The 23,746-nt window shown below is 32.3% G+C and overlaps 2 protein-coding genes across 2 annotated transcripts; both read right to left on the bottom strand.

The window, feature by feature from the left end:
• Positions 1-5,136: 5,136 nt before the first annotated feature.
• On the bottom strand, positions 5,137-9,897 carry DWF4 (Cytochrome P450 superfamily protein). Its single transcript, XM_018114041.2, has 8 exons — positions 9,284-9,897; positions 8,859-9,183; positions 8,606-8,758; positions 8,260-8,511; positions 8,059-8,151; positions 7,880-7,958; positions 7,667-7,773; positions 5,137-5,669 (listed from the first exon to the last, which is right to left on the bottom strand). Exons 1-8 carry the CDS (start codon positions 9,484-9,486, stop codon positions 5,391-5,393), a joined length of 1,491 nt encoding a protein of 496 aa, XP_017969530.2. The 5' UTR covers positions 9,487-9,897; the 3' UTR covers positions 5,137-5,390.
• Positions 9,898-18,922: 9,025 nt separating this feature from the next.
• Positions 18,923-22,522, bottom strand: LOC18610946 (uncharacterized). Its single transcript, XM_088803866.1, has 2 exons — positions 22,119-22,522; positions 18,923-19,646 (listed from the first exon to the last, which is right to left on the bottom strand). The coding sequence occupies exons 1-2, from the start codon at positions 22,226-22,228 to the stop codon at positions 19,442-19,444; spliced, it is 315 nt and encodes a 104-aa protein (XP_088659992.1). The 5' UTR covers positions 22,229-22,522; the 3' UTR covers positions 18,923-19,441.
• Positions 22,523-23,746: the final 1,224 nt, after the last annotated feature.

Here is a 23,746-nt window from a genome sequence, read left to right on the forward strand (position 1 = left end):
ATTTTTCGATGAACATAGAAAAAAAAAAAATCACGGAGCAGGTGTTATTAGATTTTGTCACTAATTATTTAGTTGCTTCATGTATGTAACACAACGACTCAACTTCTCAGCTACAGAATGAACACTTATCCAAGAGTTTATATGTATTTTTCAGGAGTGAAATTTTTTAGAATTCTCGATAAAAGCACATCATTTGTTAAAATTATTAATTCCCAATTAAAAATTAAAGTTTAAAGTCCACGACAATGTTAAAATTAACTAATTTTTGTTCAAGGGATATCAACCTTTTTCAGTCTTTGGGCGTTGCTCTTTGTTTTTTACTTGGAGAATCCTTTCATTCCTCACTCATTAATGGAAGTTCTTTCTTGACTTTAAAAAAAATAATTAACTAATTTTACTTGATTTAGTGAAATATTTGAAATTTTTATTACAAAAATGTCAACTTCATCTCATAATATTATAAATTTTATTAACAAAATTAGAAAGATATATCGTGTATCTCATTATAATAAATTTAAAAAAATTAAAAATTTTGATATAATATATAAAAATAAAGACATTCGTATTTTGCTTGTAAAGTTTTAAAATCTATTAAAAATAAAAATTCATTGAATTAAATTTGAGTTGGGTTTTGGTATTACCTTAAAAAATATAAAAGTCAAAACCTCCAAATAAGAACAAAAATTTTTATATTTATTCTTCATTTTTTTTGGAGGGTAAAGTTTTAAATTTTAATTTTGAAAAAAAAAAGAAAAGAAGAAAAGTTGAACAATAAACAGGGGCGGTAAAAGCCGAGTTTTGTTGTTGCCTAAGTAAGGGAAACGTCAACGGCGGAAGGCTGGTGTTTTAGCAACCTTAAACCAAGTTTAGGTGGGCTAATTAATAATGACCCAGGTGCCACCACGTAGGAGAAGCAGAGAGGCATGCCGCAGTTACCTGGTTCATTCCAATGATACGAGCTGCTGCGCTTTCCTGCCACGATGGATTTTTTTTTTTGGCTGGAGAAAGCAGCCACGTTGCCTCCAGCCTCACCACTCTTACAAAACAAATTCCATTATGATCTTGATTTCGTGTACCGTAATTAATTTGGGAAAGTTAGTTGCACCTATCCTTTGCAGGTATTTTATGGAAGTGAAGTCGCAAGCTTACTGTACATGTTCACTTCAGTCATAAAACCAAGGCCCTAGCCCGTTCAAGCCTAAAAGAAAGGGCTATTGGATCCTGAGAGGTCATTTCAATTCAGCCCAAAAGTCCATTGACGGTACAAGGTTTGGGTGGAATTAAGAAAATTAAGAAGGCACCTTACGTCATTTATCATTGGCCTTTTGCTATTTCTTTTTCATCCAACATTCCTCAAAACAATTTCTCGTAAAAGCCCTCAAAAAGTCTATAATACTAAAACCCGGGCTCGGCTCAAGCTCAGCCCGTGAATATTATAATATTAATAAATTTTTATATTTTATATTTAATTTTAATTTAAAATATATTCAAAATAGAAAAAATATTAATAAAAAATATTTTTTACTCTTTCAAAAATGAAATAACTTAAACGGACTATTCAAACATGAGTTTTTAAAGCGTCATTTCGAGTTCACGCTTGAGGTATGAGTACCTCTATGCCCAAGTTCTTTAGCTTGTTCAACCTTTTAAGTTTTAAGTAAAGACCCAAACGGAAAAGGATCAACTAGAGCACAAGTCCACGACCAATCCACTCTACTTAACTTAAGCAAGCTCATGACCAGAGCTCGTCAAGAGGTTGCAATTACCGGGCAAAGCTAAGGCAGCCACGATTCACCATTTAAAGACGCAACTAACAAGGCTTATGGTGGGACAGGATGGACTTTTCAAGTCCCAATCGCAAGTCCATCTCTAGCCATTAAGCCAATGCGACATAACACAAACAAAGGCACAGGATATCCATAAATGTTCGATTTTTGCAATTTCCATTGCCGGTCTGGGAAACAACACTGATATCTAAGCTCCTTATTTGTCTATTCCCCGTCTCGTTCTATTACAATCATAATTTAATGGAGAAGATTGTTCTTTGCTGGCACACAAAATCTCTTTATCTTTTTTGTTTCTTCCTTCAAGCACTACACCACATTGATTCAAATCACCACCACACAAGCATCTTTTTGTTAAAATGAAGAAAAAGAAAGGTGTATGCGATACAAATATGTTGAAGTAGGTCAATATTCATGCAGACAAAGCAAATCTTAAATATAAAAACTTTGTTCCGCTCAAATTATTGTTTTTTCTTTACTCAACTTGACACGTTTAAAAATTTAATAAATATGAAAATAATTAGACTAAAAAAATGTGCAAAAATAATATAGTTAGATTATGAAAAGTGAAATCAACATGAAAAAATAAGGAAAAAAAGAATCAATATTCTATGCAGGACAAACAGTGTAATTAAAAAGTATTTGTTCTTTTGTAAATTAGTTTTTTACAACTAAAATAACTTAAAATTTTTCGAAAGTAAAAAAAACTATACAAAGTCGAAAATTCCCAAAAAAAACACTAATTGCAAATTTTTTGCCTCGAGAAACAAAAAAAATTAAGAAAGAGAAAAGAAAGGCAAAAATGCATGCATTGTTACTTTCTCATTAATGGGTTTGGGCTGGTCCATCACTCAAAAATTAAAAAAGCCGCGTTAAGGCCTAATGCAAAAGGGCCTACTGTTGTGAAAGGTGTCGAAGTTTTGCGGAACCGTACAATACATCATCGCTGTTATGAAAACCTCCAGAAATTGCCAAATTGTCCATGTGTCGGCAATTTCAGTATCTCTCATCCCTCCCAACAGCCAAATATTATGGCAAGATCCCCTCCCATGCCTTTTTCTATTTAAAAAAAAAAAAAAACCTCCACCCAACGTAAACGTGCACCTTGCAACACCACTGCCTTATAACACTAATGCTGAGCTTGACACACGACACAAACAGAGACACATGAAATCATTGAGAAAAAGTAGTAACATAAAACACAAAACGTATTGGAAAGTGAAAGGAAACCTAACCAGCAGGCCTAGAGGCCAGCGCTGAGGTGATGCTTCGCTCAGCACCCCCCCACCCCCTCCCTCCTCCCGTTTTACAAGGAAAAAAACAGGTATCAAGATATGCTACCATTTAATTTCTCCACAAGCTTTCCTGCTGCCCTTTCTTTCTATATATCATTCATTTCTATTTTCGGTTGTTGGCCTTTCTTTTATCGAATCGTGGGATACATTTGGATTTTTAGAATTAGCTAATCGGAGGAGTTGGTTGATGGTTTTTGGAAGGTTCCAATCAGGCTGCATGGAAAAGCATGTGCTTTGTTTATGTCCATGGTCAGAGACAACATAGGCTCCTTAATTATTTTATCATAAAGATTTGAGATTTTATTATGAATTAAATCTCGTTTTGTTTTTAGGGTGCTTGAGGAATTCACACCGGAATGTCTTACAGATGTAATGATGGGAGTAAACCCATGATCAAGAACATAGCCGACATTTTCTATGTTCAATCATAAAATCAGTGGAGGCCCTTACGTCCTGTGACTTCCATGGTCTTTCTGAACAAAGAGAAAAAGCATAGTTGCTTGCACTTTGCACCTTTGATTTTGGTTATTTTTCTGCTTTGATGCTAATCATTTTTTCACCAAACAAAATGCTTGCTGGCTAATAGTCTGTCACATTTTATATATGTACTATATTCGTTTAGATGATAAACAAACTTAAATAAAGAATAGCATATGATAAGGGGTTATGTCATGTTAATTACAAAAGCTCCTTATCAAATCTTGCTAACTTTACTAGAAATAGATTTTTAAATTGCTCAAAACCTTGATGGAGACATAAATGGTTTGTTTGTATACCATTAAATAGCATTGTAGAAGTGCTCAAAGATTAAAAGTAGTTTGATAATGTATTAATTAATGTGTATTGCATGGCATGCTTATTATTAATTTAGTTTTGGACTTTTCTAATGAGAATAATCTCCTCGCTTCTCACAAATTTCACATGTTTTTAAAATTTAAATATTGTAATGCCTTGCCTCTAAATTTTAATTTATAATTGTTGAAACATCACTTCAAATCAATTTAATTAGATTATAAAATTTTTATTCATATTTCATTCTATACAAATTTAAAATCAGTTGAAAGAATTTAATCAATTTCTTTTTTTCTAGATTTTCTTTCATTCTGGACGTACCAAGGAAAATGCAATGGCTTAGACTATATATATATATATGTATAGTTATCTATTTAGAAGTAAAAAGAGCAAAGGGAAAGACAAGGGAAAAGGATTGATGTGCAAAGTCGGAAAAGAAGGTCAGCCACTCGTGGCAACGACACAGAATTATAAGAAGAGGGCCCGCATATAATCAAAGATACGCATTGCATGGTGGCAACCAAAAACCGTTAGAACATTTTTTTCAAAACGGGGGAGAGAAACGGCCAACGCGACACTGTCCCAAACGACAACATCCTGTCTATTAATTATTTTTCCTCTTATTTAATTTCCATGTTCCTTTCCTCATTTTTGTATTCCATGAGCCTAAATCAAAATATCTATTTTCTAGATGGTATATGGTATATGAGAGAAGAGAGTAACGTAGACATAAAATAAAAGAAAGGATAAGTATTTTTAACTATTTTCATGTCAATAAATAAAATATATTTCAAATTTATATTGAATATCTATCTTAAAATTTAACAACAAAAAAAAAAATCAAACCAAGAGTAAACTTCCTCAACCTTAGATCTATTTATAATGCTAAAATAAAGTATTCGCATTTGTTGTGCTTCGTTCATCAAGTCAAACTTTAATATTTATAAAGTTATAAAAATTGTACAATTGGTTTCATTTCATTCTAAAATTCTTTATCTTTAGAGCTATTCAAAATTAGATTTAATAGAAATTCTTACGATAATTTCATTATATATATATATATATATATATTCACACAAAACAAAAGAGAATTGTAAGATATTAAATAATTGGGATATCTTCATTCACCATATATACTTTAAATTTTACTTCAATATACAAATATTATTAACAAATAAGCAAACTACATGAAAAGAAAAGCCATAACACATAAATATATATATTTAAATGAATAATAATAATAATAATAAATCTCAAAATAAAAATTTACAATATTGTGGATGAATATATAAATATAAGGTGGTCCTAAAATATTTATATATATCTGTGTTACGTACTTCGATTCTCTTTGTCTTTCCCCTTTTTCTTCATGTGATATCTATATATATATAAACGTCAAACAACTAAAACAGGTGGAAAATACAAAAGCCACCATCGTCTCCCACGCACAGATCAATGCTAGTAGCTTTGGTGCAATGCCCGAGCAGCTGAGACTGCCAGAAAGACCCATGTCTCTTTTTTAATTCATATCCGAAGTGTGGCGCTGGACTCTGATGGGTAAGCCTTTGGGAAAGTCGACAAAAGGGAAGGCAAAGGCTTGATCCACATCAGCTAACTCCCATTGGTAGTTGAGGACCAAATGGTGGATGAAAACCGCCATTTCGAGTTTAGCCAGTTCTGATCCCGCGCATAGCCGTGGTCCTCCCCCGAATGGCAAGAAGTAATTGCTGCTCGACGCGCTGGGCGTTGACGGGCACGAAGACGAAGGCGACGTCCCTCGAGTAGTATTATCATTTTGCTGCATCAAAATGAATCAATCGGACGGGTGATAATGATCAATAATCTAACACAAGCTGTTCAAGAAATAGTAGCAAGGGAAGATGCATGCATGAGTTAAGAGAACGAAAAGTGTCTACTGATTTAACATATGAAAATTATATCAGAAACTTGTTTTATGACATGGATTTTGTACGTAGACAGGGACGAAGAAACTTAAATTCAAGCTTGATTAAGGATGTGCAAGTAGGGTGTATGCCTCTCTAACTTGAATACATGTTAAATGCAAAAAAAAAAAAAAAATGAGATTGTAACAGTACAACATGCACTATAGCATGTTACTGTCATGATTGATAATGGCATCAAGAAGACTTTTGGTAAGAAAACTTTATGAAAAGGATCTAAATGTACCAAACGTGCATGCATTTGTAGCCAAACTGAAATAATAATATGGGACATGTATACCAAAAAAAAAAACTTCTCAATGTGGGGATTATCCATTGTCTCAACTTTACTAGAATTTGTATGGTTCAGTGCTCTCTTTAACCTTCTCGGTAACCTTTCAGACATTTTTTTTACTAGTAATAACAATTCTTTTTTTTTTTTTTGGACCAATCTATGAACTGTGATTGACCCACTAGCAAGAAATAAAGGCACACCCCTGCACGTGCATGTGAGAACCCCACAGCCACATGGGGGCTTTAATCATCATCTTCAAACCCCCACACCTCCCCACACGCACGAGAGTAGAGGCCAGACCCCCAAAGCCTGGTCCGGTCTGGTTTTGGTTTTTGAGAGGGGAGGGGAGGGGAGGGAGGGACCAACGTCCGTACAGCACGCAACAAGGGTTCATTGATCATGACAGTTCATGTATTAAGAGGATCCGTTGGATCGTAGCTTGTCTTTCAGATATCTTTCCCCTAAAGCTGATTTTGCGTTTTCCTGATGCGACAGTAATCAACGGCTTTGATGGAACTTTGAAGGACCCCACATGGTTTCAATGTTTCTACAAATATTAATTCCTAAAAACATTTGCCACACCGCTACAATGATGAAAACTTTATCCAATTTTTTACTTTTAAAAGAAAAAGGGGAGAGAAGAGAGCTTATGGCTTGAGGGTAATGCTATCATTCCCCGAGGAAAGAGGGAGTAGTTATCAATGTCCAAAACAATTCATACATCATTAAATCTATGCTACGCTCTTCATTATTAGTTGTGACCACTTATCTTGTAACCACAATGATATCTTTATTTGCCTAGTACAAATGTCTCAAATTAATATTTTATAAGTTTTTGAGGACACCGTATTCCTTTATTATATATTTTTTAAAAAAATATTAAACTCAATTTTGTAAATAAAAATACATATATTTCTTTGGTTCTTTTCTTTATTTTTCTATATCCTGGAAACATTAAGATAAGAACTTTAACTTAAGTGTTTTGTATTAATAAAACTATTTAAGGATCGGAAGAGATATTTATCATGGACATCGAGTCAAAAAATCAAATGCTACCACTGTATATTTATTGTTGACATTATGAACATTTATCCATTTAAAGTCAGTTAGGGGAGTTTAGACTTTAGACGCATCTCATCATTTTTGTAAGATAGACTTCTCTTCTGTCTTCTTTCAAGACATCATGATCTCGGTTGCTTACGACTATAGTGACAAAAATTGACGAGTCAAGACTAAATGAACAGCAAAGTTTCATACTCTATCTGCTCTTTTTTTAATTAATTAAATATTACGAAAATTAATTTGATTCTTTTATTTCATTTGGCATCCAAAGGAAACTGTTTGTAGCTCATTGAACGGTACTATTCTAGGATCATTGACAAAAAAACTTGTCAAAACTAGCATAGAATCCGAATGAACTCATGTTGGTTCTTGCCTACTAGTACTATCTCTAATAGATAATGGGTTTTTTAGGGCTTCAAAATGAAAATGGAAACTATCTGAATAACAACAAATCAATAACTATTACATAGGCATGATCTGGTAATTAAGTAGACTGACCTGCCATCTCCATGGATTGAAGTGTTCAGGCTGGTCAAAAAGAGAGGGATCCAAGTGCACAGCTGCAATCACTGGCAGCACTTTCCAGCCACATGGAATATCATAACCTTTCCAGCATAAGGAAAAAAATGGGTTTTCAGTTTCATTTTTGATGCTGTTTGACTAAGCCAGTAAAAGTTAATAAAGTAGAAAAGGTTAGTATCTTCAAGTTACCTCCATACCGAACATCTTTGAGAGCCTTTCTATGAAGAAATCTGACAACATTTCCGAGCCTAAGCGTCTCATTGATAACCTTTAGAAAGTAAAAACAAGGAAAGAAAATCAAAACATGATCTTAATCATAGCCAATGACCCAAAATAGTATAGATTTAAGGTTAATGAAAAAAGCTTACGCATTGTGTGAATTTCATTTTCTTGTAATCATCCCAGTTCAGTTCCATCTCCCCTGACTGCTTCTTGGCTCTGAAAATTTCAAGGTGTTCTTCCTGGGTGTTTAGAAATAATAAAAGGAAAATGATGAATCAAAAGGAATTAATTGGAGATACGAAAAGGAAAGGCTGCACTCTGTTAGATAAGGGTCGGTAGTTGCTTACTCTCAACTGTTGAATAGCGGTGGGACAACCCGGCAGGAAGTAGATGGCTAAAGCTATGGCTACTGATGAAGTTTCATGCCCAGCGAAGAGCAAGCTCAGGATCAAGTCAAGGATTTGCTCTGTCGAAAGGTTTGAATGCTTCAAAACCCATTCAAGAAGATCATCTTCCTCGGGATTTTCTTTTCCCTCCTTCGTTTTCTTTATCCTCTCTTCCATTTTTCTCTCAATAAATTTGAGGATAGTTGATCGAGACTGTCAGAAGCAGAACAACAAAGAAAATTAAACCATCAGATTCATGACCAAAAGAAATATATAGCATATGTGGGATTAATTTTATAGTTTACACCTGTAAGGCCTTTCTATATGCAGTTCCAGGTAAATTTAAAGGAGCAGAAACAACTCCTTTCATGAAAGTAACATATTCCTTCTTGAGCTGCTCGGTCTCAGGATGTCCAGGATCCATGCTCATAATATTTTTTGCCATCAAATTGAAAGTGAACTGCAAAGCATATTCCTTAAAACATAAGCTAATCACTTTTCTTGGCTATATATTCAAATAAAGCATGCTAATTTCATAGACTTCCAAGATTTCTTTCTACCTTTTTTGCTTCATCCTGAGCTGAAAATATACAATCCTCTTTCCAGGTACTCAGAACAAGTAAGGTATGCTTCTCCACTTCCCTCAACAGATGAGTCCTCAGCCTGGCGTTGCTCAAGAAGTTCAGTGATATAATTCTCATGTCTCTGTGCATGTCTCCAACTAGAACCAACATAGACCATTTCCCAAGAATGCCACCGATACTTCTCGGATAGCTGCACTCAAATAATCTTCCTTCGTTCTGTAATATGAACTTATTCAACCCAGCATCTGCAGAGACGATTGTCTTATCGCCAAACAAATTTGATTTGTAGATGTTCCCATACCTGCATGATAATTGAAACATAGGAAAGATTTTGATTCATTAGAAAAAGGCTTTTGCTTCAATTTGCTTTTCATTTTTCTAACACGGAAAGTTTAATTTACCTTGATATGTGCTGCTGCATGAATTCTCCTACTGATATAGCAGAGTAAGGCTTCAAGTAACCAATTGTTTCACCCACAAAAGGCCAACCCATTCTGCCTGGTGGAAGGTTGAATGTTCTTTGCTTTCTCTTGATGAGAATGAAGAACAGAATCAGAGATAAGAAAGAAGGAAGAAACAAGAAAATATGCTCTGAGTCAGGCATGGAGACCGACTCTTTCTTCTTCCTCTCTTCTTCTCCTGGTTCCTCCTCCTCCTTCTTCTACTCTCTTTTCTATGTGTGTATATGGGTGAATAATTTGCTTAGCTTTCCAAGAAAGAAATCAGATGTCTACTTTTGCTTTTGAAAAGTATTTTCCGTTTCTGGAGACTTTAAAGTCACTTACGGCAGGTGGTTTTCATGAAAAACCGAACTTAATGGAAAGCTTTGAAGCCAATAAGCTTACTTTTCATGCTCTATCGATTTGGATCCTTTCGCTAACCTTTAAGGGAAAAGAGCGGAAAGTGGCAAAGGAATTGGTAACACTTAAGAAAATGTTTGCCTTTCACAAATAAAAATTTCAGATTCATAACATTCTTTCTGAGGATCAAAAGGCTTTTTGCTGCATCTGCTTTCTTTATTCTTGATAGGCAATATATAAAGGCAAATAATGGAGCAACTGCTGCCTCTTTTTGTACTTAAAAATTAAACTCAAGGGTCCAAGGACTAAAGGGCCAGTTTTATTTTCGATTTTTAACAATATTTTTACTGTCTTCAGTTATTTTACGTTGGTTTTAACAGAGCAGAAAAAAAAAACAAAAAAAAAAGAAAGCAGATTGCATGGTCCTTTCCCTTCATTAATTGTTTAATGGCTGCTTCTTTATGCTTAAATCCCATGGAGTAGTAGTACTTTATTGGCTTTGGTTTGGCAAAGGTGAATTGGAGCTTCATGCAAACTTGGAAGCAGTCAAGGTCAAACTGTTATAATTGCGGTCTAGCCCAAAAGCACTGTGAATGGACAGAAGACCAACCAGTAGCGGGCCAAAGTGGATTGGACAGTCAAACACACAGAGAGAGAAAGACACCAAAGGAAATCAAGTATAATATCTCTTACGTCAGTAGAGTAAAATGTTAATTTAATACTTAATTTCATGAATACATATATATAACTAGTCTAGTTTTAAAAGAGTAAAATAATTTTTATATTTTTAATTTTCATGGTACGTAAAAGTTGGTGATTTTTTTCTTAATCTTCTTAACTCATGCATTTAAATAATTATATTTCAATATTTGACTTTTTCATCCAACTACAAAATTCGAATTTTCATGCTTCTAAATAAAAAGAATATTGAATCTCGTACTACTTAATTTCAATACCATTTTGCACCAGAATATTTGATTCATGAGTTATTACATAATTTTTTTTCAAAAAAAAAATAAATTTTGAATCTTTTTCTCCAAATATAAAAGAAAAACCTCATTCTTATTCATTTAGTTAAGTGTTATAATATCTAATTTCTTTTACCAAAGGTTCCAATCTAATGTCACTTTTTTTTTTCCTTTTAATTAGTTTTTAAAGCAAATATCAAAATGTGTGATATATCACAAAAGCAAATAATAATATTTGAAAAAATTAAAATTTTTAACTCTATAAATGGATCATAAAATACATGATTTTGCTTCCATTTATTAAAACAATTATATTTGTATTAGTATTTTCTTATTGCAATTTTTATATATATAGTTTATATCAACTTTTGAGATAGTCATAAAAAAATAAAGAAAAGGTTAAGAAAGTAAGTAAAAATAAAAACCAATTTATAGATTGTTGCATACTCGCCTTGACATTGTCATTTTGAGTTTGGCTCGTATTATTATTGGCATTAATCTTGCCTTTGTCCCCTCCCCTCCTTTACATAATCACTAAAGGAGTTTTTCCATAATCTTCCATTTTTCTTCAACAAATCCTTTTCCGATGATTTATTAAAATTCGGTGACAGAAATTACGGTTGAATTTGATCCATCAATAAGATAATTTAGATAAACAAGAAATGACCGGTTAATGTAACATTTACTTTGTTGTTTTCGAAACTTCTGCCGACATCCCCATTCCTATGATTGAATATTGCCTCTTGCCAAATATCTTTGTCAATTGACCTTATAATTTTACAATATATGGAATGGTAAATCTCTTTTGCTATTTCATTTTTATCTTAGACCCTGAAAAATTGTTTAACCGAATTAAAAAAATAAAATTGTTTTAAAAAGTCTATACATGTTTAAGTAAAATGTTTTAATTACGTATCGAATATATAAAAAATATTAAAAAGTTTAAAAAGCTGCACAGCCCATCAATTAATTTCTTCATAAAAAAATAATAATCTCGTAATACAAACTCCCCCTACTTTACATAAAAAATCACAAATGATTAATCGCAAATATCGAGATTTGATTACTTACATAAAACCTTCACGTGCATAAACGTTATGGGTTTAGATTTTAGACTTTAAAAAAATTTCGCCTCCTAGAAAGGAAAAGAAAACCAATACTTTTTCAACCACTTAATGCATTATTATTACGATTTTCAATACTAAAATGTGTCTCGTTCATATATTGTGGACTTTTTTTCTTTGATGAATTAATTATGGACTTCATGTATCATAAAATAATTTTAATAATTATTAGTTTGAAAATTATTGATAAAAATTAAGTATGTATTGAAACGTGAAAGGAATGTTAATTATTTTTAAGGTTTTGTAGAGGGATTCTAGGCTCGGTGGGAGGCGGCTGGTTTTCCGAAATTTGGGTTAGTCAAAGAAAAGTACTGGATCTTAGTATTATATATATATATATAAAATAATGCATTATTTATATTCGTTCAACTTTTATTTATTTTTTGGCTAATTTTCTTGCATGCAGCTCAATAATCATGGCATCAACATAAAACGTTGGATTGCAAAAGCATTTCTTGTTTCAACTAATTGATTGATGATTATGACTGCTAGCTGCTAATTACCACCATTATTGATTCAACAACATTCTCAGTTTCTCATATGAGCTGTTCTAATCATGGAGAAATCTGGGATGTGCGACAAAACAAAGACCCCACCATCACTATGCAAAATAAATAAATATATATATATATAGTGATATGACATTTAACTTTATTCAAGATCTTACACTTCTTTTTTTCGTCATTCCGTCCTATTAAGGTTATAATTTTGATAATAAAAATTATCCAAAAAAATTTTGAAATATATGTTAAATTTTAGAACGGACTCTAATATCGTGTTAAGTTTTTTTAAAATGGATATTTAATATAAAATCAATTGATAACAAATGAATTTTTTTTATTATATTTATTATTCAAAATACTTTTAATTTAATAGACTTGAGATTTTAATTATCACTACTCTATATATTATATATAGACATAATGAGAAATAAATTTAAAACGCTAATTAATGTAAGATACACATAAACCTTTATATTAAAGTTTTAAAATTTCACGAATTAAAATATTTATACATGTGGATTGTAAAGTCAAACCAAAAAAAGAGAGTTTAGTAGTGATGTATGCTTTTATCTGAGTCCAGGCATGAGCACTAATGGTGTTCACGTGAAAGCTCATTCCTGCCAACTTATCTGAGCAAAACTTCTCTAAAAAATGAAAAACAAAAAAATCCACATGCCTTTAAGAAAGAGTAGTTTTGGTTTTGTGCATGCAAACACAACGACAAACACCAAATCCAGCCTTCATGTTAGCCTACAAATCCTAAAGTGTACTTACCGGATCCAAGTTCGTTAAAGAGGGGAGGGGAAAAAACAGAAAAAAGAAAAAAATGCTTTAATTCAGTAAGTAAGTACTGTACAATTATTATTAATTAATAAAGAAGGAAAAAAAGGGGTTTGAATTTTGAAGAGGGACACGTGGTCCAATAGGAGAGAGTTGTTAGGTGCAAAAACGAAGATGATTAAGGAAAAACAAAAAGCAAAGGGGCAAAAGGCGGAAAAGAAATATATATAGTACTAGTATTTTAGCAAGCCGCTCGTGCGGGTAGGCAAACAAACTTACGCTGCCAATGATTGCAGGCAAGTGCATGAGCGGGGACGGGGTGACGCGTGGCGAAGGGTACACGTGTGTCTCAAAAGACGTGCGGCCCCGGCAATTTTAAATGCCCACTGACCTTGCGCTTTAGAGCCGGTAGGGTGTGGGGTTGCGGCCCTTTACAGCCTGATTTGATTAGACTTAATAGCACATTTCTGCTGGAAACCCCTCGAAAGTCTTACCAAAAGGGATCCTTCTATTAGAAGCAAACAAAATATTAGAGAGAGAAAAATTGTCCTTAATCGGTTAAATTGAAAATATTTCTGTATTAATAAATATAATTAAAAAATTTATTAAACAAGTAATTAATTTACATTTAATTAATAATAAATAAAAAGATTTTTATTATATTTATAAACTCAAATATTTTATTATATTTATCACCATTGTGATAAAAATAACCTCCAAATTTCACCATTATTTTTTTAAAATCTTTTATTTTAACTTTTTATCGATCCTGTTGACCAATTGATGTTACATTGACATGGGCAGATATAATTTTTTTTTTACCATAAATTTTCAAGTTTTTTGCATTATTTGATATATCGAGGATTTTTCTATTTTTTTTCATGGTCACTGGAGGAAAGAATTTCAAATTGGATCGTTTTAACCAAATACTTTGGTTTCTTTAAAAGTATTAGATTTGAATTTTAGAATTATGAAAACAAATGATCGTTCATTGCATTTTTTTAAAAAAATTAATGAGTGTTTATGGATATTATAAAAAAATTTTCCACGTAGAGAGAAGAGCTCTGTCTCCCAATAGGCAAACATGACAAGTTAGGCTCAGACAGAATACAAATAAATTTGCATGTTATTTATATTTGGATTAATTATGTAATAAAAATTTAGATTTTTCTTGACTAGAACCGATAGTCTATAAAAGAAAAAGGAAAAAAATGTATGTTTCGAATTTGGACAAATAAGCTAAGTTACAATATTTTGAAGCCAAGTTCTTGATAAAGTGTCTGATCAAAGAGAATGTACAAAAAATACCCATAGATTACTTTTTTTTAACTCGAGAAAAAAAAAGATAATTAGATAATAAATCAATGAAACATGATACATTTAAAGGTAGTTGACAAGATTTTTCCTAAATATTTATGGTTATTTTATTATTTTTTAGAGTTATTAATTAACATTTAATGAGATACTTTGTGTAAATTTATTCTAAAATAATTATTTATTTAATTTCAAAAATCAATTGATAATAAACAAAAAGATTTTTATCATATTTAAATTTCTAAGATACCTCTAGTTTAACAAATTTTTTATTTACCACTCTGATATTCTCTTTCAGTTTTTTAAACGTTTAATTAAATTGAAAGGGAAAGAGAATCGAATTTGATCTATTGGTGCAAAAATACATAATTATTGTGAAATTGATGTGTTTCACGTGTAACATGAGCTGATGCTTGTTATTTTCTTGGGTAAGTTCAATGGAATTAATTATTTATCTTGAAAAACTAGTTAGTGTTGCAGTTTTTTTATATGGAACTCGTGTCTAAATTTTTCCTTCCCAACGATCAAAAAGTAAAATTCAAGTGAATTATTTATCAAACTATTTGTTTGTTAAAGTAATTTTGAAAAGAATCGGATCAGATATTTTTTAATGATATATAAAATTTATGTATATATCATTGAATTAAATATTTAAAAATAAGTAAAATTGCCGACATATTAGGATCCAAAATCAAAAAACAAATAACAAATCCATGCAAAGGCTAGCAGCCTTGTTATCCTCCTTCCTCATTGTTGTGTATGTATGCACTTATCCACCAACCATCGTCTTTAGATTCCAAATTCCAATCAAGCTGTAATAGCGAGACACGAGACTTCCCACCACTTATTTGGACCAAACTAAGGTAATGCCAAAACGAAGGAAAGAGATTGAGCTTGAGCTGCACGATCTTAGTTTAAAGTCACTGTTGACCGAATTTTGTGATACTTCCAAAAGATAGGTGCCACCATCTGTCTCTATCAAGAAAGAAGAAAAAATTAGAGAAGAAACAAGAATGTCCACGTTTTAGAAAAAAATTTAGACCAACTTTTTACTTTCTTTGCAAGGGTTTGATCTATAGCTTTCCCATACCTATACAATCCATGTATCTTTAAGGATTTCGAGGAAAGAATTTTCGGACGAACACAAAAGAGATAAAAAGAAGAAGATTTGGGGCAAAATTTGGGGTCCCATTTGCCCATTTGCCAAGCAGGAGCAAAGCCTTTTCAACCCTCCATCATCCATCATCCATCATCCATCATAATTGTGAGAAACAGGAGGTGGGGCCTCAATGATTGCTCACGCGCGGAGGTGGAGCAAAAAAACCTGGCCACACGATGCTCAAGGAATTTTTTGAAGGGATAATCAAAATGATGACGTTTTGGGTCTCCTCCTGCCCTTTCCCTTGCTTTGCTTTGCCTTAATTACCCAACCAAAGTAAGAAGCCTTTTGTTTTTTTTTTTTTTTGATTTCTTCCTCTTGGTTTTTGTTAAGGCAGTGAGTTTTGAAGGAGGGCTAAGGCAAATGCAAAATCTTTGATTGTTTTCTTGGTTTAGTGGCCAGAGAGATTTGTTTTGTTTGGAAGGGGCATGGTGATATGATAAGGGAAAACATTTTCTTTTTTTGAAAGATTTGATTATTCAAATGCTTAGATTATTTACTAATGACAACGCATGTAGCTTCAAAAGGCGTGTTTGAGAAATTAACAATGCTCCTTGCCCACTCTGCCTTTGCCTTCCTTTACATTTAAACTTACCAGCTTTAAGGCTTAAATAGTAAAAAGTGTTTTGAATTATGTTAATGCTATGCAATTAAGTCTTTATTTTTTTTATTATACTCCACAACAAAATCGTTTTTTTTATTTGTACTCACGTAAGTACTTAATTCAAAAGAAAAATTAAAAGTCATTAATTTTAATGTTAATTGACATTTTCTACTCATGCAATAATTGACAAGATCATATTAATTGTCATATTATCATAATTATATTATCAAATCATATTATGTGTCATGTAAATAAAAAATATCAATAAGTATTATGTCGAATTGTGTAGGTATGATTTTTTTTTGAAAAGTGTGTAGGTACCAATTAAAAGATAATGGTTTGATTGGGTACAATAAAAAATATAAATTTACTTGTATAAATTAACATAATTTAAGAGTAAATAGTTGGATAACAAGTAAATTACAATTACAATTATTAAATTATTGAATGGAAAAAGAAAAATATAGTACTTGTCTAATTGATAGAAAGTAGAAGCTGTGAAATTGACTTGTAAATATCTGGAGATAATGCTTTTAACCACTTTGGATGGAAAAAAGTTGGAGAATATGAGGATTGAGGAATAGTCCCACAAACGTGATTCATACAATGGATCAATTCAAGCACGAAAGTCATCCCCAGGACTACAAAATTACATGTGACAAGTAGTCAAAAAGCAGAGTGAGGGTTTTTCATTTCTGACCTTTCAGCTAGAAGACAGAGCTCAGACCCCTTTTCTCAGTACCAAAGCACTTAAAACAGGATTCAAAATGAAAAAAAAAAAGAAAAGAAAAGAAAAAGAAAGTGTTCATTGAGGGGGAAATAGGATGAAGCCAAGGCTTTTTTGGCTTTAAGTCTGGAAAACGAAATTTGGGTTCACTAGCCTTTTGCTTTCGGCTTAGTTGAAATCCCCAATTGATGGTTAAACGGTTGAGATTCATTGCAGCAACTGAAGTATAATTGCTTCTGGAGAAGGCACCATCAGCATCAGCATTAATCAAATTATGCTTAATCAATAATTAGGATAACAATAATTAAAGTTTAGCACGATGGGGTTTAGGCAAAGATAAAAAATTGTATTGATTGGCCGAGAATTTCGGCCTTTTGAGGGAGTATATTGCCTCATCTTATCAGTAGAAAAGCTTATGGCAACTAAAACCTTTTGTTTATTGATGAAAACTTAGTTTAAAGTAGTGAAGTGACCTCAAATTATTGATTTATTATGATGGATAAATCATATATGAATGCCACCATCGAAAAATCTGATAGTGGATTGAATAAAGACGTTTAAATTTATATTTCATAAACTTTATAAATATACATTTATAATGAATCTAATGTTATCACATTGTTAATAAATAAAATTAAAAAATAAAAAATTTTAAAAATATTTATTTTGATTTATTTTTTAAATTTTTTTTTGCTTTTACATATTTATAAAGTGACAGTCTTTGATTAAATGATAATGTAACAGCGTATTAAACATAAATCCATATTTAAGACGTTCCTTCAAAACCAACACACCATTCTTCCCTTTCTTCGGATAAACTCATGAATCCATAGAACTTTGTTGAAAGTAAAGGCTAAATGTCTAGCAGGAATAGGCCTACCTTGCGGCCAGTCTTGCCGAGGGGATATAAGAGCAAATTATCCTATAGCTTTTGCCTGAAGAGATAATACATAAACAAGGATAGGTCGCTCTTTAGTTTCCTTTATGGGCAATAAAGTCCAAACAGGGTACATATCCACCATAAGTATACTCAAAGAGTTAGGGGTTTGCTTTTTTTGCAACAATTCCCACCCTTCTTTTCAAACCTTTTCTCTGGACTAAACTGCTACTGCCTTGAGATTTCTTTCACTATAGGCAAAAGCACATCATTCTATCCTCTCATGCCAAATAGCATGTTTCATAAAGGTACTTTGCAGGGTTGCAGGGCCACTACTCTCCTTTTTCCTTTTTTTTTCCCATCAACAGAAGAAATGCATGCCATGCACCAGTAGTAGCATCATAGATTGCTTAGTACCATGAATAGGATCATAGTAAGCTAGAAATCCAGCACCATGAAAGAAAAAGGAAACCCAAAACTCTCAGTTTAATCACATATTTGTAGCTCCCATCTGCTTCAAATCTAACAAACAAATCCCAGACAGATGAAATGGAATTTGTATGGAATGAATCACAAATCAAATTCCAAGTAATAGCTACCGAGTTTAGAGAGTTCAAACAGTCTAGTTATTATAACCAGACAAAGGGCTTTAACCATGAAACCAAAGAAAACTTAAAATCATTGGATAAAACAATGATTAAATGTCAGCATTGGTCTTACCCAACTAGCAGACAAAAAAAGAAGCCACCCCCAACATTCCTTTATAATGCATGTGTAGGAGGGCCATCTACTCATTAATTAACAGCAATCATGCCAATTCTTGTCACCCATTACCATCACTTAATTTTATTCCCTTACTTTTCTCCTTTGCTCATGATCACCAGTACCTTGAGGCCGTATTTAAGGTGAACAGAACAAAATGGTCCCCGAGTGGACCATGACATTATGGATGTTTTCTAACTGAAAATAACACAAACAAGCAAAAGGATACACTTACTCTGTACTTGCTAAGTTTGCCAATATCAGTTCTAATATTCCATCAATCTGAACTATGAAGCAAGAAGACTTAAATTCCGTACACCATAAACTAAATCACAAACAAACAGTTAAGGACTTCAAATTTCGAGTGTATTAGGAGGAAACCAACAAGTTTATAAATCTTATGCTAAATACTTGATAAGAAGTTACTCATCAAGGAATTGAAGTATATTGCATGATATACCACTTACCAATGTTAAATTTCTGTCTACCTCCCTTGCCAATGCAATCTAGAAATGATTTTTTTTTTTTAATGTTCTATCTCTCTGTCTGTCTCTTTCTCTCTCTCTCTCTCTCTTGTTCTCATTTTATAGGAATATTGTTGTTGTTTTGTTGTACAAAGAACATTAAATAATTAAATTTCCTGCACCCCAAACTTCTACAGGCAACTGACCCTATAAATGACTGGCAGCTGTCTCTTGGCTGAACTGTGAAGTGTTACAGGTTGAAAGTGTCTGACAAATTACCATGGGGTTTGTGTATGGTTTTATGAAGAAAACTGAACAAGAAACTGTACCATCTACCTTAAATGAAGATAGGCAACAGTCTTCACTGACCAAGATCGATTCCCAAGCTGTGTGAATTTGCCACATATGTTAAGCTGGGTAGTAAGCCATCCATGGGCAAATCGTATCAATTAAAGTACTTCCAGTTCCAGAAAAGGCTCACATAGACAAAGGTAACAGAAATTTTCTCTCCCTCTTCTTGAACAGAGCCTGCCTACAACTTCTCAAGCGTATGGGAAGGAATACACCAAGACATATAGTAATACAGGAAAGCCAGAAATGCCTAAAATAAAGGGAAAAATAGGCTGATATCACCAGCACAATAAATGCAAAGGCCCAAAAAATAGCCACAGCTACATCAGCCCTGCATAAAGTCAACAGAATCTCATCAAGAACGTGTAAAATTTAATTTACAACAGAAGTATGCAAGAGAAATGCTAAAAAGACACATGATATATTAAAATGTTCATGACGGGAATTTTTGCCTGAATAACATGAACCACTTTTTTGTAGGGATGAGAAGGACTGTACTATACTTTCATAACTATGATGACATCCAAGGGAAAGATAATATGAGCAGGAAAGAGCAAGGAATTGTATGTTTCAGCCCATTGGAAGATGGAACAGCAGCCTATGACTAGAAAACAAGAAAAACCATCAAGGTAGAACCATGTTTCAACAGCAACCTAAGCCTTAGCTATTGCAATTAAGATGATCCCTGTCGTCAAACTAATTGTTGCCCCACATCTGGATTTTGCAAACTGCTATATTCACTCCCGATAAATTTGACTCGTAACAATCTAGAAGGTCTAATATTGTTCAGTTGTTTGTCCCTAGCAAAAGTGGTGAAACCCAATCAAGAGATGTGTCTCTCTGTCAATGAGTAAAAACTCTTATCATCAGCCAAGGAAACACATATGCTTAATGATGATAACAATCTTCCATCTGTAAAATTTGAACTGTGGATATTTCCAGAGTTCCTACTGGATACAGAATAGTGAGCTACAGGAACTTTTGGATTCTGAAGCAAAGTTAGTATTCACAATCAGGAGGTCTTATACCAGCAGAAACTTTGATTGTCACAGCTTGAGTCTTAGCCTGTTAAATGCATTACTTCAGTTTCAACCATGAGTGATACCTCATGCCTAAGCTAAGGTATCCAGAGAAAATGGGTGTCTGAGAAAGTATACGTCAAAGACCTTGATTTCAATTGAAAATAAAAAGAAGTTCAAATCTCTCCAATTACCACCATCATCAGGAGCCTTTGGCAGCTTAATTGGTTCTCCCAATGGCACACCTGAGAACCATCCCTCAAATTGTCAAAGTGTAGTAATATAGTAGTATGGTACTCTCCAGTTAAAGCAATTTCAGTCAATGATCAAGTATGATCATCATCAAAAAGCTTCAATAAAATTTCAATCAAAGGCAGACTGCTAAGGTGAGTCGTTATACCATTCAAGGCCTTATTACCCAGCCAGAGTTGGGACCAAAAGTGAGCTCAACATAGCTTTTTACCCCCAAAGTAATTGTTACACCTTTTCAGTAGCAAACAAGATTGCCAAAAATTGATTTTCTATCATATAAACCATGGGGCAAGAAAAATGACCTATGTCAAAACCAAATCAGTGTCATACAAAAATGTATATATCCAAAAGTTTACTAACAACAGTAGAATTCCTTGTCAACAGGCAATCAGACAATTGTGACTAAGCAATAATTGACCTTACTGTTATGACTCAGATAAACTTCAGGAGGAGAAAGACAATTACGAATGACTTATAGTCTCTGATCAATTGCATAGAACCTATCAATGGACATTTACACAACAATGATTCTTCAATAATAATAAATGAAAAGCTTGGAGAAAATATGAAGGACTACCTTAATACTTCACAAAAACAGTCATTTTCATTCAGGATATTAATGCTTGATTGCTGAATGGCTAGAACCTAGAAGTAGGACCAAATCCTGTTTGTTTTCTTTCATGTGACATCCTGCACCTTTTGGATAGCTTCTATTTTGAGTGTTAGAGGAAGTTTTAAGTTACCCTAGTTGGAAACTATAACTGGAAGAATTTGACAACCCTAACCCCTCAAAAGTTAAAGCTCTTCCGAGAATTAAAGTAATTAACTTGTAAACCATTCTTTGGTTGCTTTATAACTAAACTATTTCAATTTCAGTAGTGACTTGAACGCTGCCACTTCCACAAGATCGATTCCACTTCAAGTACCAGACAAACCTTGGGATAAACAGTAAAAATTTCAAATGAGATTCAATAATTTGCTGCAAGCTACAAGCGACACCAATGTGCACTCAAAGAACATCCTTCATCCTGAATCAGACTTAAGAAAACACAAGCGAAGTCACAGGTTTCTACAAGCTTAAATGCTTGCATGATCCAATTGCTGCATAGGCCAGTATAATTTTCCCGCCAATTATATACCTTGGAAGCTTAAAGTGCAAAATTTCTCATTTTGTTCGACTTAATAGTTAATACCAGCAAAAATGATCATTGGAAATTGGAACACTACCGAATTTCCAAAATGTAAAATTTCCACTCATTCTCGACGATTCAACATTAAAAAAAAATAAAGTTAGCAGTTTTAATCGAATCTAGACCTCTCAGTTTTTGTTAAGTGTAGCTTTGATATGGCCAGAGAATCAAATTCCTTCCTTTTTCAATTAAAAAAAAAAAGAAAAATTAATCTTTCCGATTACAAGTCGATCAAATAAGCAATCATATACAAAAACATGCAATGAAAAATGCTAGATTTAAACGTCAAATATTAAACAAAATAGCTAATAAATGGAAATCAAAAAGGGAAAAAATCCGTACCAGGAAGTGATATGGGGTGTGGGAGAGAAGAAGGTAAGAGCAGGGAACTTGTTTTGAGATCGGATCTGGTAATCTCTGAGTTGCTCTACGAGTTTAGACCGAGTTATCATTTCTCGAAACCGGAGATCTTTCTTCTCCGATCTTTATAACCAAACGGTTTTTCGGCTTTCTCCTAACAAATTTGTGATAGTAAAAGCTTGAACGAGAACGTTATTTTCTGTTTGTTTTTCCTGTTTTATAGCTGGAAATTTGAATTGGATAATTCGTTGTGATCGATATGATAAATTGAACCAAATGAAAGGAAAGACGGAAGCGGCCGAGACTTGCTACAGTGAATTTTTTCGCTGATTTTGGTGGGCAGGGTAACTGCCTTTTTTTTTTCTGATTCGGATGTAGAAAGTGTCGGGTAACCCGGATTCTGCTCGGGTGGATCATTCATTTTAGCCCTTGCCTAAAACGGTAAAACCAAAGCTCCCATTTGTGGAGTTTTTTTTTCTTTTATTATTATTTCTTTTAAATTTTAAAGACAAAACTGATTAATCAACAGTGCATAAATGTGACTAATTACACTCCACTTTAAAAAAAAAAAAAAATTAAGTTCAAATTATCTAGTATCATATTAAGTGATACTTCCTTTGTCTTTTTCTTTTCTTTTTTTTTTAATTTTTATAAAGATTAAGATAAAAGATATGATTTTAACATGTTTTATATTAAATTATAAAATTATAAAATTTTTTAATCTAAATATTCAATACTTTTTAATATAAAAAGTAAAATAATAAAAAATTATAATATAAAATGTAAGAATATTATATGTCTAAAAAAGAAAAAAAAATTATTTTGAAACTTTAAAAGAATATAAACAAAGAAAAAGAGACATAGAGAGTAAATTGTTGATAAAATCAGGCTAACATATATGATACGTAATAATAATCTAATAATATTATTAATCGAGTTCATGTAAAATATAAATATTAAATTTTACAATCGAATTTGACTACAAATATTGAAGATTAACGAATATTCTACCTATTACCATTTTATTATTCCAATAATTGTCTTTAAATTGCATTTGGTTTTACTTTCAATACGAGCCAACCCAATTTCAGAAAAGCTTTCTTATTCTTTACACCGTGAAATGTCATTTTCTTTTTTCTACTGTGTTTATTTTAATAAAAGATTAAATTATGAATTTAATCTTTATACTTTATTAAAGTGATAAATTTAGTTTTTGTACAATAATTTATAAAAATAAGTCTTTATGCTTTTTAGAATTAACAAATGTTAATCTAATCATTAACAATATTAAAATGTTACTATTATTTATGTTGAAATGATATTTTTTTTATTGATTTGATATTGAATATGATGATGTGTTAATGATGATTTGACATTTTTATCTATTTTACAAAGTTTTTCACTGTTTTAAATTACAGAGTACAAAAATTCTATTATTTTTTGTCTCATAACATTTTTTACCTAAATCTAAAAAATCTATTCATATTTTTAATATGTTTATTTTTCGATCATTGTTAAAACTATTAACTCACATTGGATAATTTGAAGTCTGTACTTATAAATTTATGTCAGAACTTGATCACGTCATAGTAATACTATTATTGTATCAT

Source organism: Theobroma cacao, chromosome 1, assembly GCF_053813885.1.
Source record: "Theobroma cacao isolate CCN51 chromosome 1, ASM5381388v1, whole genome shotgun sequence".
Lineage (NCBI taxonomy): Eukaryota > Viridiplantae > Streptophyta > Magnoliopsida > Malvales > Malvaceae > Theobroma > Theobroma cacao.